The sequence below is a fragment of the Heliangelus exortis genome, chromosome 2 (genome assembly GCF_036169615.1).
Source record: "Heliangelus exortis chromosome 2, bHelExo1.hap1, whole genome shotgun sequence".
Classification (NCBI taxonomy): Eukaryota; Metazoa; Chordata; class Aves; order Apodiformes; family Trochilidae; genus Heliangelus; species Heliangelus exortis.
The window spans coordinates 20,916,246-20,936,776 of NC_092423.1; the positions used below are offsets into that span (position 1 = coordinate 20,916,246).

The 20,531-nt window shown below is 38.5% G+C and overlaps 1 protein-coding gene across 3 annotated transcripts; it reads left to right on the plus strand.

The window, feature by feature from the left end:
- Nucleotides 1–1,906: 1,906 nt before the first annotated feature.
- On the plus strand, nucleotides 1,907–19,381 carry HACD1 (3-hydroxyacyl-CoA dehydratase 1). Of its 3 annotated transcripts, XM_071735127.1 has the most exons (8): nucleotides 1,907–2,318; nucleotides 5,848–5,965; nucleotides 7,095–7,113; nucleotides 7,195–7,283; nucleotides 9,925–10,046; nucleotides 12,289–12,467; nucleotides 13,931–14,056; nucleotides 16,321–19,381. In XM_071735127.1, the coding sequence occupies exons 1-7, from the start codon at nucleotides 2,191–2,193 to the stop codon at nucleotides 14,011–14,013; spliced, it is 738 nt and encodes a 245-aa protein (XP_071591228.1). In that variant the 5' UTR covers nucleotides 1,907–2,190; the 3' UTR covers nucleotides 14,014–14,056; nucleotides 16,321–19,381. The 3 variants fall into 3 exon arrangements, with proteins under 3 accessions (XP_071591228.1, XP_071591227.1, XP_071591229.1); XM_071735126.1 differs by lacking the exon at nucleotides 16,321–19,381 and having other exon boundaries at nucleotides 2,021–2,318; nucleotides 13,931–14,138; XM_071735128.1 differs by lacking the exon at nucleotides 16,321–19,381 and having other exon boundaries at nucleotides 2,021–2,318; nucleotides 7,201–7,283; nucleotides 13,931–14,138.
- Nucleotides 19,382–20,531: the final 1,150 nt, after the last annotated feature.

Genomic DNA, 20,531 nt, shown 5'->3' on the forward strand with positions numbered 1-20,531 from the left:
CTGAGCTACTTATCCACACTAATAAGATCTTAATTGGCCAACTAAACTGAAGATAAACCTGGTAATAATTACAAATAATTTTTTTTTGCAACAAAAATCAATATGCTTGAGCAAATAATTAGTGGGACAGAAAGTGATGCAGACTTCTAATGAGAATATATCAAATATTGCTTATCAAATTTCAAAAGATTCTCTGCAAAAGCATGGCAAACATCCAAGGAGGCATTTAAAAATAGAAAATATTTACTTCAGATAGCAGATAGGGTTTATTCCCTCAAATGTGCTGTGGAAAAATCTCAAGAGAGAAATAGTGATAGTATTTGAAAAAGCACAAATAATATTAAGAATTTGGATCTGGTTAGGCTTTCCTCTGTGTATCATAATTTAAAATTAGAAATTAGAAAGTCTTTATCAGTTAATGATAAAGTTGGCGAATTCAAATGAGACAAAAGAAACTTCACACACAATATATGGTTAGTTTGTGGTACCCATTTCAACACTGCATTGACAAAGCTAAGAAGCTACAACAGTTTGAAGAGAGAAGTGAAATTTAGGTAGAAAACCCCATGTAATTAAGATAGCAGAAAGACCCAGAATTAACACAGTAAATACAGAACATATTTGTGAAGTCTATAATGTTTAAACTAACTTACAGCTGTTATATAGAGATGAAATTTAGGCTCAGATTATCCCATATTAGCCCACTATGTAGTTTCGTGCACTTTCCTCTGAAGCATAAAGTTAGCAAAAACTGCTGAATTAATTTGTTCAATTCTGTGTGTTAATTCTTTTGTCTATATTTTTAAATTGCAGGATTCCCATGATGGGTTATATTTTTGACTACTTGAACATGGAAAGGGCCTGTGAATACATAATATGAATGCTTTCTATAATCTTGCTAGCATGTAAATGGTACTGTTTTGCCAAGTACTTATTCTCCATGCACATTAAAACTGTTCCTGTTGCCAGTGGGCAGGTATTTTGAGGCTGAAAGATGAACATCCACTTCTGTGCCTTGATGAGGAAAGGGAGAGAGATTGAGTTTTTGTATGGCACATCTGTTCAGCTTTTACCTCAAGGCCCATGAACTGAGCCCATCTAGGTGTTTTCAACATTGAGATGACCTAACCCATCCTGAAGGAGATAGACGTGGACTCTTGAAATCTTTTAGGACTAAAAAGATAGCATTGCAAAGGTATATTCTGACCCACTTCTGGAATTCTTCCATCTGCATATGCATGTGTTGAAGGCGTTTGGGCTGAGTGGCCATGGTCACCTTGTTTAGCTGTGGAAATGAGCATGAGGCTACGTGGGTGCTGCCCAAAGCAGTGAATGGCATCCCCAGGCTGGCACAGGCTGAGCATGCATCAGGATAGTGGGTGCAGGCTGCACTTTCGGAAGGCCATGTCACACCAGCATAGCTCAGACTGAGGATGTCCCCCCTCCCGGAGCGAGTCCCCGCAATGGTCCTGTGCTGGCTTTGCATCCCTGTGTCTGTCTGCAGGGAGAAGGCTTACACAGTAAAACACACATCCAAATCTCATCCTTCATTCTGCCAGATGTCTTTTTAGGTTCCAGGAAGGCATTTCCCCCCTTTTCAGGTGTGGACCTTAGTCTTCCTTGTGTACTGAGGGTGGAATTTATTGTAACCTACCAAACTGAACCGCTTCCTGAGACGTGGCTGTTGGGCCTCTGAGATGGGGGTCTGGGAGTATTCCCACCAGCCACTGAGCTGGCTCCCAGACCTTAGTCACACATTTCTGTATTTTTCACTTCTGTGGGCTATGCCTGCCGGTTTTGCCTGACGGTCACCAACAAGGCTGGAGATGAGATGCCAAACCACGGGTACCTTCCTCACGTGGGAGAGGGCAGCTGCGGGACGGCCAAGGGCCGCGTTTGAGGGCCTGGCCCTGCCCGCCCGGGGACGCCCTCGGCAGCGCCGCCGCCGGGCTCACCCGCCCCCGCGCCGGGCCGCCCCCGGAGGCTCTGCCGTGCCCCGGGGAGCCCCTGTGAGGAGGAGGGAGGAGCGCCCAGCGCCATGTGAGCAGCTGGCGGCGGGCGGCGGCCCTCGAGGAAGACAGATGGGGTGAGAGACAGCGAGAGGTCCGGCTGTCAGCGCGACCTCGGCCCCGCCGCGGAGGGAGCCCCTCCTCCCTGCTGTGCGCTGCTCGCTCCCTGTCCGGGGGAACCATGGCGTCCAGCGAGGAGGACGGAGGCGGCAACGGCGCGGTGGAGGAGAAGGAGAATGGCAAGAAGAGGAGGCTGGGCGCCCTGGCCACTGCCTGGCTCATCTTCTACAACGTCGCCATGACCGCAGGGTAAGCGGGCGCGGGCATGCCGTGAGGCGGCAGCGCGGCGCCTCTGCGGAACACGTTGCCGCACCGCCGGGCGGCAGCGCCAGGCGGCAGGAGCCAGGTGCGGCTTGGCCTAAGTTGAGGCGGGGACCCGGCAGGCTGGCGTAGGTGTGGGGCAAGCCGGGTGTGAGACCCGGGGGCGCAGGGGAGCCGCCGGGAGCGGGGTTAGCCCTTGTCTGCCGGGCATTGCCTAATACGGTACAGCGCTGTCAGCCGCCAGCGCGTCACACCGAGCCCGCCGCAGAGGTTAAGTATAGCCGGGATAGGAATGCCGGCCCGGGGAGCCACGCAGGCCGCGTCCTGGGCACAGCCGCCGCCCCTCCGCCGTCCCTCACCTCCGAGCCGGCTCCCGCCCCGCTCCGGGACGGGGATGCCACGCGGCCGCGGGGACACGAAGATGCCCTTGGGGGCTGGGGGTCCCGGGGCGGCGGTCTCGGTCTCGGGGCGAGCTGTCCCGGGCTGCCATTCCCCCCTCTGGCTGGCTCTGGAAGCTCACGCCCCGGGTTACCGTGTGCTCGTTCAGGTCTGTGAGCCCGGGATCCAAGTGAACAGAGCTGGCACCGGCTCCCTGCGAGGTAGAAATTCCCGAAGCCGAAGGTGGTTCTCAGCTCCAGCCGGCGTGTAGTGATTAGCAGGGGGTGGCTGGAAGGAGAAAGAGATGGAATAGCCCCAGGGTCTCCTTTGAGCTAGTGCTCCATACTACAATGCTTTGCTCTCAGGAAAGTGGGTATCAGTTTTGAGTAACAGATTGTAAGAACTCTCCGGTTTACCTTGTTAGTGCTTGGAGCACTTCTTGAAAACTTGTCAGGGTCACTTAACTCTCAGGGAAAACAACTAGTAATTGCACATGCTTAAAAGAAAACGAAGAACAATTTTATGACTTCTAGGCTGACATTCCTCATGACATTCAATTTTATCTTGGTTACCAGTGGGTAAACTCTCTGCCATTTGAGTCCTGTAGAGCTGAACTGATTGGCTGTAGTCGAAGCAGGAGTTCAAGCATTGTTGCAGAACGCCAGGAATATGGTTGTAATGGCTTTCTTCTCACTACCAGCTGTGAGTCTTGAACATGTATTCAAGTCTGTTCACACATTGCAGCAGCACCTTCTGAAAAGTGCTTTTACTTAATGTAGTTTTTTTAAGGCTGGCAGGTTAATGTTACCTCATTGAATCCTCAGCCTCATGGTTCATGTGTGAAGTTGCTAATTAACTCTGACTCTTAGACGTCTGCAGAAGATTATCAAACCATATTAATTCTGACCTTAGGTGCTGACTGATTCAATATCTCCTACTTCTTTTTCTTCCATATTCCATTAATATCAAAATGGATTAAGACATGAGAAATTGCATATTTTTTTTGTGGAAAAGGAGAAATAAGAGAGAGGAACAAAGTATTATAATCTTTGTGGATAGGGCTTTCCTGAGATCCAAAGCCTCTGACAACTAAATAAATTGATCTACAGAAATTAATGTTGAAAGAAAAGTTTCTGCAGTCTTTGCTCCTAAGTGTATTCCAAGACTACTTCTCTCTGCAACCCTTTTGTTACAGAATGAAGTGCAGAAAATGGCTTGTTAGACTAGATGCATTATGAATGCATTATGACCTCTCATGCTAGGGTTAGGACAGAGCTGTTGCTGACACCATTTATGCTGCCAGCTGGATGCAAAACGCACTGTCACCTTCTTCTTCTTGATCACTTCACTCTAAAACAGAGTAGCTTTACTGCGAAGCAGTACCAGTGATACTCCAGTAATTCCTCATTTCCACAGTGGTGGGAAGCAACCTCAAATTACTACACTCAGATTTAAAATCCATTATATAATTAACATTTGCTGGGGCAAATTTTGGAGCTCTATCAGGTTGGATTAATAGGCTTAAAGTAGAGGGGAATCATTCCTACCATATGGGGAAGCCTGACTAGCTGTATGTGAGTTTGAAATGTCATCATGAAATGCTGGAACAGGCCATGCCAAGTGACTGCAGCAGCAGCAAGCACTGTGTGTAAGAGCTGTTAAGGAGATGATACTGAAGTACATACCATCCGAGGCGAACAGGGAGCTGTCACGATCCATATGAACCTCATACCATTACAGCACAGCAGGTCTGACCAAAGATCAGGATTTCCTGGTACCCTGTTTCCAGTGATAGCCATTACCTTATGCTTACTGTAAAAACAGGAGGTGTGTCAAATATCTATCCAGGGGGTTATATAAATATTTCTCCAAATGTTTGTGTGCTCTCTGAATCTGCCTCTTGAGTATTCCTCACATCCCCCTGCTTTGTCACTTGGGCCCCTCCTTAGCCAGAGCTCATGTTGCTGTACAGCATGCTTGATGTGGCTTTATGTAGAATGAAAGGATTAAGTAATTGTTCCCACTATCATCAGACAAGAACTTAAGCTAGCTGTCTTAAGCTTTTAATTTTTATTTTAACACTTAATATAGTCATCCATAGCTCTGGTTATGCTCATAAACCGGTATTAATGTTTTTACTTTCTTAATCTTTGTGGACTGAAACCTCAAGGTTCAAGGCACCTTGGTAGCATGATGGTTGTGAGAATGTGGTATAGCTCTGTGTTAAGGATGGAATATATACTACACTGTTTTGAAAATAATATAAAATAATAATATAAACATGGATTAGTTATGTGGACAGAAGGATTTGCATGTGCTTTGGGTTATAGTACTGGGTCTGGGCCGGGTGGTGGGGAACAATGCACCAGAGTTTAGAAATTTTATGGGGTTTTTTTGTAGTCTCAATATCCACTTGAGATCTAAATTCCAGTTGGATTAAAAAGTACTGTTAGTTTCCTTCTTTTACATTGGAAGGGTTATCAGTTTGTAGCAGTCAAATGTGCTAGTTAAATATGCCTGTCTCTGGAAGCCAAGAGTCTGATTTTCAGAAATGGCTTCTCAACACTTTTGAAAACAAACTTGTAATGGTAACTTCACAATCACAAACAGAAGCATTCAGATTACTGATCAGTTCTGAAAGTTATGAGTTGAGGGGCCATGAAAAATGTAAAAATTATGTGCATAGGTTCTGGTCCTTTATTTATACAAACCTTCTACCAAAAACAAGTGACTTCAGTGCCAAATTCATCCCATGCTTCCAAACAACAGTAATTCACAGTAAAAATGCATGAGGATCTAAAAGAAAAAAATATTTCAGTGACTAGTTCACTAATTTCACTGCTAGTGAAAAGTCAGATGAACCCATGGTTTTATGGGGTCCCCAACAATTCAAGTCAGTCCTCTGAAGGTAACCAAGTCATTCTCAATCCTTTTCCAAGTAAAGAGAAAAGAGAGCACAATGTTTACATAACATTATATAATATTTATGTCTAAAAACATTTTTAATAATCTCTTGAGAACACTGACAAATGAAGAGGCAAAGATATTCTGTGGAGAAATTATTCTACTCAATTATTTACAGTGGATGGATATTTTTAGAATTCTAATTTGAAATGTATCCATTCTCTTTCTTTTGTAGGTGGCTGGTATTAGGTATTGCCATGGTGCGGTTTTATGTACAGAAAGGAACACATAGAGGCTTATTCAGAAGCGTTCAAAAGACGCTTAAATTTTTCCAGACATTTGCTTTGCTTGAGGTAAATTTTAAGCATTAGTTTGGTTTACTGGATGCTGTATATCATAGGCAAAACACGTTAATAACCCAGATTTAATACCAAAATATTAGATTAGTGCTTAAAGCCCTTTTAACTCTATTATTTACAAAAGTTTTTTGGGGGGGCAGGGTGGCTACTTGAAAGAAATGGGCACGCTTATTTCAAACCTTATTCTACTATTTCTTTAAATCAAATACTGCTTAGGAACTGCTTTATTTGAGAGTCTTTAAATAAAAAGGCAAAATCTCTGAAGACCTTCTCTCCAGCAGATCAATTGTGTAGTGTAGTAGAGCTCTCATCTCCATCTCCAAAGGTGATAGCTTCTCTCTCGCTGCTTATATTGGGCTCATTATCCTTCTGTGCCTTTTCTGCTTCTGCTTGTTTCCAGACTGAATTCACATGCCCCATATAATCTGGTTCTGTGCATGTTGTGTAAAGTATTCTTTAAATAATACGACTTTTGCTAACGATGCACTAGGGGTCTCAGTTTATGATACATCCATATATATCTATATCAATCTATCTATATATATCTATATAGAGTGTATCGAGCACTTGCAGTGCTTTCCCAGGCACAACAAAGAGCGCCTCTCTACATTTTAACTTTTTTCTCAATCTCCTTACAATAAAAAAAAAGTTCAAGCAATTTCTAAAATCATGTGGCCAGCTATGTATAGGCTTTTATTCCATTAAACTTTCACAATAAATCATTCTAGTAAAAACTCTCAAAATAATGAAAAACCCTCTATTTACTAAATATTACTGACCAGAAAATACAATAAATCTGAAGCTTCATTGTTGTAATTGGAAAAAATATGCTATTAAGCTTACTAGTTGAAAAAGTAAATGTTTTGTAAGTATCCAAATATGTAATATATACAATTAATTAGCAAAAGAAATCTTTTTCATGACACAGATCAGATACTGATCTACCACAGCATTAATTTCCAGGCTCTAATGTTTGTTTCTTTTAAAGACTGTTAATTGGAGACAAATACCTCTTCTCCTTCAGAATTAAGCCTAGGTTTATAGTAATATCAAAGGGCCATGTATATACTGTAGAAAGTGACATACTGTACATCAGTAACCTCTAACTTATTTTTGTTTACAGGTAGTCCACTGTGCAGTTGGTGAGTTCCTTGTTTTAGTTTCTCCTGTAACTAATTAAAACATGAATTGTGGGACAGAGATAACATGTTTTTCTTTTTAAGGAATAGTTCGCACATCTGTGCTTGTGACTGGGGTCCAAGTGAGTTCAAGAATCTTCATGGTGTGGTTCATTGCACATAGTATAAAACAGGTATGTGTGTGAACAAGTTGTGTTTTGGTTGTTTTTAGAGAGAAACTATTTATACAGTTCTCATTTCACAAAGATCAATTTAAAAATTAAGGACATTCCTACAGACAATACTTTGATACTTGAGTGTGACTTCGGAAGTTGGGGTTACAGGATGGAACTCGCATGCTTCCAGCCAGGAGACTGAGCCTGGGTCTTAGCTGTTATCAGCCATCCTTGGCATTATGCTGGCTGTGGTCTGCCTAAGTGAGATCTATGACTACTGCTGTTACTTACCAGGACATCTACCACAGTGTTATTCCATTCTTTTTCACAAACTTGAATTAGCACTTACTGAATTAATCTAAACAAAAATGCCTACATGAAAATATATCTGGATATACATGGTTGTGATTTTGCAATTTATTTTGGGAACCGTTTCAAGTTTTGAATGTTATAGCAATATTAACATTTGATGTAATGAATGCTGCATTTTTTCATTAAAAATATGTAAAGTCATCCAGCATTCCACAGAGACACTTAAGGTCCTGTATAAATTACCATAGTTTATGTGCCTGACTGTAGTTGGTTATTGTAAGTCTAGGGTTTTTTTTAGCAGAATGAAACAAGCAGACTCCTTGCAGCTAGTAGATAGGACATTCAGTTCAGTTTCTGAGGTCTGCTTTCTGTGGAGGGCATGTGAGAATTAAGTAATAGATTCCGAGTTAGTGCTCCTGAATAAAATCTGAGCCATTAAACTGTCTCACCAGCAGATGGCATATACCTTTCTGCTGATGAGATACAGTACCTGCCTCCGTTGTCAGATCTCTTTTGTTTCAGTTCACAGAAGACTCATTATCTACACTTCATCTTTTCTTTTACTATTGCTTTTCTTAACATGGAACAGGCTTTTTTTAGGTTTGGTTTGGTTTTTCTTTTTTTTTTTTAAATCTGTTTTCATTCTTCCCTTAGGGTAAAATGTCTACAAGATTAACAAGTTTTTTTAACATGAGCCCTGGAACACAGTGCTGCATTTTGCCATCTAGTTGTTATCTGCAGTGGATTAAATCTTTAGTATATCCAGAAATTTCTTCTGTTTCCTCTGTTTTCAGTATAGTAGGTCAAGCTGTGTCTGAGAAAAAATACATCTGAATGTATGTGTGATTTTATTCCTCACTGTTATTGCTTAGCAGGCATGAATGTTCAGGGTCACTTTAGGTGGTGAGAGGCATGTTAGTGATGATAGCCAGACACAGATCTCTCTGCTTGACTGGAGATTTGCAAGGCAACAGATAGGAATTCTCTGCATACTTATTTAAAGCTCTTCTGCTTGGATTTAGCACTGTGACACGAATCCAAGTTTGGGTTATCAATGTTTGTCTCTAATCGCATGAGACTAAGAACAGCCTAATTCTGTCTTTGCCTCTGCTTACTTGTTTGGATGTCTTTGCACTTCAGTTGTTGCTATTTGTGACTGTGGTGGTATTTTTATATCTCCTTTTCTTTTGTGATGTTGCTGAGGTCCTTCCACTAGAAGCGTACCTTCTTTGACAGGCATACTGAGGGCACAATTTTATGAGATGAGCATTTATAGTTCCTCTTAACTTTTGACAGAGTTGCTCATTTTCAATGTCTTTGACATCTATTAAGCTTTGCCACTTCATTGCACTTTATTAAATAAATTTGTTTCACTTTTTTGTACTTAAAAAAAAAGAAACAGCTCGTGTTACTTTATTTTATTTCACAAACATCCCTGGAGCTTTTCAGCCTTCAGGCATGGAAGTGTATTACAAAATTCCTCCCCTTTTAAAGAAAGCAAAATTACTTGGTTGTAATTCTTCTCAGAAGATAGTGTTTGTAATAGATTCCCATGTACCTTCTCCTTATTTGGGGAGTTTAGTTTATTTGTTCAATTAGAGTGAAAAAGGACCAATGTTTTGAAACAGCAGATAGATGTGCTACCTACTGATGAGGCAGTTTAATGACTCAGAACTTAAATCTTGAGCAGAATTGTTGAGTGTACTCAAAGCTCCTGATCTACCAACTACGCTTCTTTTAGTGACCCATCTGTGTTTCAGCTCCTTAACTATCTTACTACTCCCTGAAGTCTGCCAAATTTGATGTTTGTGACAAAGTTCCAGTTAGTAATACTAAGTTATACTAAGAATTTTCTTTTGTGTAACATTTCTTGGAGATGTGCATTATATGGCGAAAAATAAGGAAAATAAAAAGAGAAGAATCTAGGAGATAGAATAATAAAATCTAGGCTGCATAAAAACTGATTATGCAAGCAGTGTTGTTTTCTTCTTGCTATTTTGAGGAGTAAGACAACAGAGAAGTAAATTAACCACAAGTAAAAAGAGGGAGACAGATAGCATAGTGAAAATTCAGCTAAAGAATAAAGTGGAGGAACAAAGGGGTTTATATGTTGATATGTGCATAATGGGTAAAGATTGCTCAGTTTGCAAAATGTCTGTATATTACTAATACATATGATGAAGGACTGTACCTGGTAATGGTTTCAGCATATCACTTTGATGCCAAAATTTTTTTCATTTACAAGATGTTAGTTCTGTTCCATATATCTTAAACAGAAGTCTGTTGCAGTTTGCACAGAAAAGAAGCTTAAGGATGAAGAAAGTGTTGGTTCTTTATACTTCTGCAGATCCAGAATGAGGAGAGCGTTATACTTTTTCTGGTCGTATGGACTGTGACAGAGATTACTCGATATTCCTTCTACACATTCAACCTGCTCAACCATTTGCCATACTTCATTAAATGGGCCAGGTGGAGATGTCTTGCACTTCAGTTTCTCATGGTTCTGTGCATGTTAGTTTCACGCATGCTGAGCTAACACACAGGAGAGCAGATGTTTGAGCTTTGGTTATGTGTCAGCAGGTTGCAAGTCAGTTGCTTTCTGTACTTGGGATCATTGTTACTTCCTTTAAAATGTTAAAAATATTTTAGCTGACATTTTGGGCTGTGATTTGTTCTTTGCTTTGTGTGTCTCACAGTTTGAACTCTGCTTTTCTTGATCTTTTGAGTGATCTTTTAACTTACAGTATGACTCCTTAAGATGCTTTTGAATGCAATGCCCAAAATTAAGCACCTGTGCTAGTCTTTGTGGATTTCAGGTCTTTGAAAGTGTGGGAACTGCTGTCACTCTAATCTACATGCATATAATTACTTCATATTATTAGTCTGCTTTATCAGTGCTTTTGTAAGGTTACATTCATGTTAAATATTGGCTTAGTTTAGCCCTCTTAGTATGTTCCATATCAAAACAGCTTTGATTTTGAGGCATACTTTAGGTTGGCTACTTGATCAGATGTACTGCAGAAACTGCATGTTAAGCAGGAGACTTAATTGGAAGAATAATACTCTCTGGAGTCATTACTTGAAAAATACATGTAAGAAAACCAGACTTACACAGTTAGAAGGCAAATATCTTAGCTCTCTTTAGCCCAAGCAACTCTTGTTTAAAACAGTGTTTGTTTGTTTTCCATTATTTTTCCTGTATTTCCTTGATTTTTGGTTTATTGATAATGCAGCTCTGATGCTTCTAATGCACTTTTATCATGTCTGATATCTATATTCATTCTTAAAATATATTATACATAATATAGTTAAATCACCTATTATCTAGGGTGGTAGGCTTGGTTATATTTAAGCAGTAAATGGCAAACTTAAAAATAATCAGGTCTAGTTTCATTAAAAAATTTTTATGTAGGCTTCAAAAAGAGAAATGCATTCAGAAAGCACTACTTTGACAGATAGATACACTTTTTGCCATGAAGTTGGTGTATCTTGAATAACAGATATTTTTTTGTTGTTATAGTAGACAATAGGAAAAACAAACATTCTCACAGCAGGGCTATGTGATGAAACTATAAACAAAACATTTGAAAATGTATTGTCTTTTCATAGGGTCCAAAATATCCCATCAAGGTTTTTTTGATAATCAAACAGCACAACTGGGCATAAATTCTGTACTCCGAGGGAGCTGGAAATTTCTGATCTTCAGCTTATAATTATAACATATTTGCCTGTCATTATTTAAATAGGTATAGGTGAATATAGGTATACTTTGAGACCTCTAAGGCCAGCTGAGGAGGTTTTTTGTAGGGTTGCTGCTGTTTTGGAGCTCATCTCTTTTGGCAGCAGAGTGCACACTGTACCTTCCACTCTGTGTGACAGCTCTGTGTGTCACTGCTGTTCCCTGCATGAACGTGAAAGCTGCTCCTTTGGAGAAACTGCATCTCCATGGTGCACTACACATAAGGGCAGCACAAACTCTACTGATTATGTTTTCCATCTGTCACCACCTGTGTGGCCTGGAGCATTCAAACCACTTTTTTTGTTTGTTTGTTTTGTTTGTTTTGGTTTTTGAACTGAATGCCTCTGCCTTTTATTTGATTATATTCTCCCCATTAAAAGGGATCTGATAAATTTCTGACACTCTAATTTCCTGTATTTTCTATTTTTCTGGGTTTTTCAATTTCCATTTCTGTTAGCAGCAAAAGTAGTAGTATTTGGATTCCCCACGTGGCAGTGGGTAAAACAGGCATCTGATGTTCCTCAATGCTTTTGTTAACTTGAAAGAAATTATAATACATGTAGTTTACCCAGTGTGCATGCACTGTTACCAAGCTATTTAGGATCATGACAATTTGGGATCCAGTCCTGGTCTGAATCTTGTTGGCTGGAGAAAGATCAGTAAATTAAAAGAAAAAAAAAAGACATTATTGGAATTTACAAATTTGCAGATTTTTTTTTACTTTTTATTATTAAAAAGACATAGAAACACTTTGATACTTCACGTTTTTAAATGAAAAAGACTGAGGAATGTGTTCTCTCTAAACCTATGCAATGATATCCAAAGTGATTGAAACTGTATTCTCTGCCAAGTCAGGATGTGGTCATTGATTTTGGTGCAGAAACTACTGTAATACATTGCTGTGCCACTAATAGCAAGAGAAATTTTTAATTCAAGAAGTATTTCTCACCACTGTTTTTTTTTTTTATGCAGATACAACTTTTTTATCGTTTTGTATCCTGCTGGAGTTGCAGGTGAACTGCTAACCATATATGCTGCTTTACCCTATGTGAAGAAGACAGGGATGTTTTCACTGAGACTTCCCAACAAATACAATGTCTCCTTTGACTACTATTACTTCCTTATTATTGTCATGTTATCCTACGTGCCTTGTAAGTATTACCTAACTGTAGTAATGTTAACAACATAATAATCAATTATCAGCAATGCTGGAAACACTGCCTATAGTTAAATTTGCTGAACAATTTCAGCTGTGAAAGTCTGCCTTTTGTTGTTCTCAGCTTTGCTGGGCTTCAGTTATGTAGACTGAAATTTTCCATTCTGTTATCTGCCTTAGAACATAAACTGTCTTTAAAAAGTGAGTGAAAATGCTAAAAAGATTTCTAAGATGTGGAGAAAGTAAAAAAACCTTTTTGCTTACACACATAAATTTCTGTAACTGTGATGCTGAGAATTTCAGAATGTGCCTCTGCCATTTTGAAACAATGACTTAAAAATTTTACTGCAAGCTGTGCCAGAAATTTGCCTTGTTTTTATTGCTATTAATATCCATTTATGTGTCACCTCTGAAGGTCACCGTTTAGCATGCTTGAGAAAAACTTGAAGCAATATTATTCAGGATTTCAGTTTCATAGAAACCCATCCCCCAGACCTTTCTGAACATTCTTCAGAAGTTTAACCAGATTGTCCTTGTAATTCTGGAAACCAGAAGCCACAGATCATTAGCTAACCAGAGCTCAGTTTAGAGAGACTGTTTTTCACTTCCAGTGTTACATCCACTGGTAGCTGGTCAGTGTAGACAAGGAGAAAGCAACCTGATTCAGATATAGCACCATGAATGGGGCTAGAGCAAACTAAGCACATAGGATATTCTAGATAGTTTGGACAATGAAGCTGGAAAGAAGGCAAGACACTAGGGAAAAGCATTGATGAGCAGAAAAAATGAACTTAAAGGGTTCTACAATCTGCTTCCATGTAAGGTATTCCTTTAAGAAGTTTACCTTAAACATGGACACACACACTGAAGTTTTTTCACAAGAAATCATGAACATCAACAAGAGAGATTTATATAAGTAAAAAATGTCCTGAGCTATCATAACTTACTAACAGTTTTACAACTGTTTATATAATTTAATGCTTCAGGAATAAATCCTATTTTTTGTCCATTAAATCTAAGGATCAAATGTATCAGCAGGACAATAATATAATAGATTTTAGAGGGCCAGAGGAGAGGGAGCTCCTCAGTTGATGACCCCTACTTGAACAAGTAGGGGTAAATTTCTATCCTCCTCAAAGTTTTAATTCAAACATGCCTACTTTAACACCATTTTAGAAACTTCAGGCACCGCTGGAAAGTGTTCCAGTCCTGTTTATACAAATAAATTGTTGGAGGGAAGTTCCTGAACAGGGGGTGTACATTCAGGGGGGCCTTGTCTGACATGTATTTACTGGTCTGCAAGTCACTGTAATGTTCATGACTTTTCACCTTAACTAGCTGCAGCACTGTCTGCCATAGTTTTTCCTCAGGTCATCATTCCACAAAATTGCATTTCTGTGTTATGTGATCTGTTTGCATTTTTAAACCTAATTTGCCTTCTTTTATGCTTTGATCAAGTATTTCCACAACTCTACTTCCATATGCTGCGGCAGAGAAGAAGGGTGCTTCATGGAGAAGTGATTGTGGAAAAGGACGACTGAATCAAGCTGTGTAACTATGGTGCTTTTAGTGGAAAAAAAGAGGGTAAAAAACCAAAATTTCCTATGATTTTTCTGAGTCCAAGTTTTAAAACATGGAACAAGAATAAACAACTGTTCATAAAATAGCATGGACTGTATTATTTTTACGATTAATTTATCTTCAGATGAACCTTTTCATCCTTGGTTTCACTTTGATTTTTAGTTCATCCTATCTTCAGATTAATTATTTTCTTATTTTCAATAGGTTCACAAATAGGTTTAAGAATTGGATTAGCTGGCTACTGTACTTTCTGTTCTGAGAGGTCTGTTATGATCTGTAGTAATCAACAAGAACAGGAGAGTTGATAAGTTGCACTGAAAGTGAGTCTTCTGGAAAACAGAGCACAATTAGGTAATAAAGTTTTTCATAGACTAGGTGGCTTAAATGTTATTTAAGCTGTGTATTAAATAATACCTTTCTAGTTATAAGTACTGTTAGCATCTTGTTCAGTATATTTGGAATTACAGGATCACACTGTAGAATTCCAGAATGACTATTGAAAAAAGCTGAATTCTTGATTGTCAGTGCAAATGTAGATCTCTCTGTATTTTTATTTGTATTTTTAAAGATATGTAGAATAATAGATATAATATTAACTGGTTAAAAGTTTGTGCTGAGAACTAGACTCAATGTGCCCACCTTCCTCTGGTCAGGGGCTGGAACAGGACTCACTTGCAGAGGAAGGATGATGGTCAGCGTGTTTCCTATTCTATCTTAACATATTTATGCAGAAAAAATATGGTATTGCATTTAGCAACTACAGCTATAGTGAGATATTTATCTTCTTATAAATAGCTATGTGGGATAAAATATATCTGAAGTAGTGTCTTAAAATATAAATTGTGCTTTGAATCATCCCATTGTGCAATTTTAATTGCTCCCTCCCCATTAATTGTTTATACTGTGTTGACCTAGTTCTATGTAATGTATTCAATAAACTGCAAGAGGGATCCACAGTATATTAATAAAAGTTGAAAATGATACTACAGTATTTGATACCTGAGTGAGAGAGGTCCAATAAATGGATTAAATGTAGACAAGGATTAGAGGCAGCCTGAGAGATTCAGAGAAAAGGTAATGCATTTGAGGAAACTTGGACAATTACTGGGAAAGAGAAAAGATTGAAAAGTAACAATGTAGTAAGAAGCCTTGATAGTGTTGTCAACAAAATTGCCTTTGGCATCGGTAATCTTAAAGGAAAAGTACATATGCAGAATTGCTACATCAGGCAGCTGGAAATCAAAATACTCCTTGTGATTGCTGAAGTAATTTCTGGAGTTTGGTCTTACATTTTTATCTCAGGCATGAAGAACTGAGTCAATCTTCTGAAAAGTCAGAGAACAGTAACAAAATTAGTTAAAATGAGAAGGAAGTCGGAAAGATTGAATCTTGAAGCATGTAAAATTTTTTGTCATGTGACAAATACATGTAAAAGAAGAGGTTTTCTAAGTATGAATGTGTGACTAGAACTAGTTATATAAAACTGGAACAAGGAAAATATCCAGTAAGTATCAGGAGAAAGATCTTACCCATGAGACCAGTTAGGTTATGGAATGACTCAGTAGGGCTTTTCAATGCATACAGTTTCTTGGAAGGTTTTAAGTTAGACATAATGCAATATTGGAAAGCAATCTTCCTTTGGCAACAATTTGAACTACATAGGCAGTTTCCATTTGTAGCTTCAATGATTCTATGATCATTCAGCTTTTTGAAAATTGTAAATACTCCTTTTTCTGGTATATCTGGTAATTTGATGAAAAAGCAAGGATGTACTACATCCCTGACTTTCTAATTTCATTTTGTGCCTCAAATTTGTGATAGTTATGCATGTCTTCATTACATGTAAATTAGTTTCCTTTCAAAAGAAGGTGCATAGTGGATTTCAGATAGTTCAGATAGACTACTAGATAGATACAAATTTAAAAGTTGTAATCTTTGTATTTTTAGAACAAGTTTCACACAAGGTGCTATAATTTAACCTATTCTCTGATCTATATGCAGCTACAATTATTCAAAGTTTAAAATATAACCTACATTTGCAACACTGAATTACAAAATAGTGGTGTTGCAAATGTTTGGACTAGCAGTTACATTTGTCTGAAGTTCTAAGAGTACTGTTTTATAAACTTCACTTGATTTTTCATCCATGAGGAACATCATGGCAGTTTTTAGAAATATTTCTCAGTTAGCAACCAGAGGAGTATGATGAAATATGGGCAACTAAGATTAAAACTAAGTTCTGTGTCTCTTACTTTTTTAACTGTCAGGGCAGCTCAGTGAAGACCACAGCTATCAGTTCATTGAAAATGCTTTGGATAGTTTAGGGATGTGTTTTTTGAATCCTTCGTCAGACGAGTGTATCACACAAATACTATTTCTGTAACAAAAGGAACACCTGCACTCTAGTAATATATTTTAATTGTGACTTAGGGATATTATGTGTCAGTTAAGGATCTGCTTTTATATCCTTTTGTACATATGACATGAAAAAATAAATACAGCGCTGTTCGCTAAGATCTTGAGTTTACACTTGGGTAAAGCAACAGTGAACCAGGTAATGATAGATTTAAAAAAGTTATTTACAGCCACAGAAGAGTCTTGCTAAATGATAAAGAAGTAAAAAAAAAGCTAAAAATTACTTACAATACTGCATTCAGTGTTTCATAGACTAGAGAGATTGCCATGTAGATTAATATGCATGCCAAATACTTCAAGATGAACAGGCATCATGTTCTTGTTTTGACTGAACCCTTTCACTGAAGCTTCAATGTATACATTTTATTTTAATATAATCTCAAAGGTAGTGTGAATTACACGTAAAATCCTATTGCTATTTACTTCAGATAGGCCAGAATTTTATCTTAGGCAGCTTACTTAAACTTCAGTATAACAGCATGCAACACTTAGCTTGTCAAATGAACATAAGTTAAGGATAATTTCCACATGGTGCTCTCTTTCCAACTTCTTTTTGACATCTGTCTTTTTTTTGTCTTCTTCTCTACAATATTGCTAGTTTTCTAAAGGATTGAATTTTTCCTGTTTATGGAAGTTTAGGAATGTGTTCAAACATCAGCATCTTTTATGTTTTGATGTAGTCTTTAACAAATTGTTTGTGTGTTTTCTTACTTGTTCTGTATGTGCCCTCTGGAATGGATTATAAATAGCATGACCTTCCAAAGCTTCTTTTTAAAAGGAAAATACATAGCAAAATGCATTTGTAGGGTGATTCCTGATCATCAGGTTCCCTATTATTTATTGGTAGTAGCATAAAAACACTGTCCTTGTTATAAACTCCAGCTGAAAGCAGTTGAATTTTTTGAGGTTCCCCCAAAACTCACGCACTGCTGCCACTGGGAAAGGCTGTTCAGGGCCAGATGGGATGAATCACCTCATTTCACAGCTCTGTCCAGAATGGCTGGAGGTCAGATCTGGGTCTCCAGGCATGGGCAGTACAAAGCAGTATGAGAAACTGCATCTTCCACATCAGCTGCCAAGGGGGTCACTGAGGCCATTGTGAACAGTAGCTGCCAGGCGTGATTTCTCTCACCTCTCACTACGCAGGATGTGAGAAGGGAGAAAGCTTAACATGTTCTCATACCTTCCCCCTGGGGAGCTTGTGAAATCAGCTGGGAGGATCTCTGTGCACAAAGGGTGTGTCACAGCAAAAGGGCTTTTCTGCTCTACTCAGCTACCTTATTACTATCTATCTACCTTTATTTCTTGAAATACTGCTGTGCCAAGATAGCTATGCCACGCTGGGTTCAGAAGTGTAGTTCAAATTTGACAGCCTTAGAGAAATGGTCCAGTGTGCTGCTTCTAGTTCCCATTGAACTTAACATTTAGCTGGTTTCATAATAATTGTAATGACTGGTTAATAGGGAGGTGCATGGAGACCTCTTCTGTGACCAGTGGGAACTGCCTTTTCTTATCCAGAGAGAAATACATGTATTTTAAATCTAGGTCTAGCTACTGCTCTGACTGTGGTACTTGCAGCCTTCACAGTACCTTACTTTAGTGGATATTGAATATTTATATGATTACTAAATAAACTAGAGTGAAAGCAAGTTATAACCATTACAATAAATCATAATTTGTGGTAGTAACTACATGAACAATTTTTATGAGTTCAGCTTTTACTTAATCTCCATTAGGGAAAAAAGGGACTGAAAGTTAATACAAGCAAGTGTATTTTAACTCTTGCACTAGGCATGAGGGCTTAATAAAGCAAAATTTTCAGGCAGACAAACTGGTTGCAGTTGTTTATAAAGAAGTGGTTACATGTGTTTTTGAACAAAAAGGTTGAAAGCTTCTCTGAAAATTATATTTTATAGCATAATTTATATTTTAAAATGTGTTCAGAGTTACTGTATTATTTACCACAGTTTACAATTAAAATTCATGCTGAACATACACTTTTTATGGATTATTAACTGTAGCACATTAAAATGTTACATTCTATGTTTGTTACAATGACTAAGAAACAAACACCTCATGTTTCTGCAAAGCTCTGTGTTCTCATGCTCAAATGATTTGCAGTATTATTAGGCACTAGTAAGGTTTGCAAGGCTGTTGAAGTATCAGGTTAATGTAGCTGCTCAAAACTCAGTTTCCTGACAGCACATCTTAATAGTGGATGCTACGTTTGTGTCTGGTACTGGACACCACTGGTGCCATTCTGGGGACCCTGAGTGTCCAGTAGGACTGAAGGCTTTGCAGGTATTGATTAAGTGATTCATCCTTCTGGATTAACACAAGACTGAGAAGACCTGTCTTGTGAACTTTTAAGTCAGAAAAGTAAGTCTGACAAATGAATTAAAGCTGTACCAAGGCAAACTGGAGAACCTGGATGCTGGAAAGCTCTAGCCCTCTCATAGGAACTTGCTGTCAAGCTCAGGCCTGCACCTGGTAGTAGCTTTTGAATTCTAAAATGTCACATTGTACCAACTGAAATATATTGTCCTTTTATTCACAGCTTGCTTTCTTCTGTGTTCAGTCTTGAATGTTTTTTATGTCCTCTCAGTTGACAGTTTTGTAAAAGTGCAAGTACAGAAATACTTATTGAAGTGTATCATGTCTAGAATTGTACTTATAAAGTGTCTTAATACTGTAAATGCACCACAGCTGCTCATTATTGTTATTTTTTCTGAAATGAATTAACATTAGCAGTTTACACAGACAGGAAAACAACACAATATGGTACTTTTAATAACTTATTTATTTGCAAATGTTATAAGATTTGTTGAGCTACAGATACAGATACTTGTTTTAGAGATTGTTTATACTGTAGCACTGTAGAAATTAATCATCAATTAAAAGACATGTTCTAAACTGTGCTCTATCTGATTTTATTTTTATACAATAGCATTCATACATGAAGTCAGTTCATACAAATGTCCATCATATTGCACCTGAAAGGTATCTGCTTACGAATGCTGTACTTTTTTTTTTCTGGAATTATTTCACAGATTAAACTTGAGGTCCCCTGTAACACACTTACTGCTAGCCACCCTTCCTATTTATATTTCTTAATACATATTCCATTAAAAAAAGATAGGTTGAGTAATAATATTGTTTTGTCAAATGAGGGAAGAATATAGGATGACAGAGAATGGATGACATCTGTTAACACGTATTAAGACAATTACGTTACAGTGGTCCTAAAATAGGTACTAGAATAGGGGATATTTCAGTGTTCAGAACAGGACTTTTTTGTGGTATTAATGTTTGAGGGGGCTAGAGGCAGTGAACATCCTCTGACTGTCCTTTGCTACATGACTAACAATAACATTGCAGCTATGAGGATTTTGTTGCCATGACAGTACAATAAAGCAATATGTGAGCATTCACACCTACTTCTTTTGAATTAGGAATCAAGTGGTTGTAACCCCAGGGAGCTTAACTGCATAGAAAGACTAAATCCTGTTAGTCAGATGTGTAATAATGGAGATGGAGATCTCCTAATCTGAAAGTCACAGAAGTGGTCTTTTGATCTAAACTTACAGGACAGGATTTAATTGTTTTGGCCCTCTACCAATGTTAAACAAGATTTCTCTAGAAGCAGGTGGGACAATATCCACTGATCTCAAGAGAGATTATGGGACATAGACATTGACATATTCTATTCTGTATAAAACTGGATTTACCAGGAAAAAACTGAACTGTAGCCTCCCTGTTCATGCTGCCTGGGAGACAGCACATGCTTGTTGTGCAGTAGCTGTTACATGGCAGCTCGTGTGCCTCCCACCTTTACAGTGTGACTGCTCCCTGGGGAAAGATCAGGACCTCCAGCCTTACACTACTACTGCACTATACTAATCTGAAACCACTCCTTTCACATATCTGCAGAAGTATCTTTTATTTCTGAAATTAATCTAGGCCAAATGACATATCCCTTTAAAAATAGGCAGGATAGATTAGCCCTCACAGCTGCTTGGACATTCCTGGCTTGAAATGCTGCTGTCACTGAGTGACTTCGATT

Excerpts from the sequence above, each read along its gene's own strand:
- HACD1 (XM_071735127.1), top strand. The coding sequence starts at position 2,191 with ATGGCGTCCAGCGAGGAGGACGGAGGCGGCAACGGCGCGGTGGAGGAG. Across the intron at positions 2,319-5,847 it reads AACGTCGCCATGACCGCAGG|GTGGCTGGTATTAGGTATTG; the intron begins GTAAGCGGGCGC and ends TTTCTTTTGTAG. Across the intron at positions 10,047-12,288 it reads TACTTCATTAAATGGGCCAG|ATACAACTTTTTTATCGTTT; the intron begins GTGGAGATGTCT and ends TTTTTTATGCAG.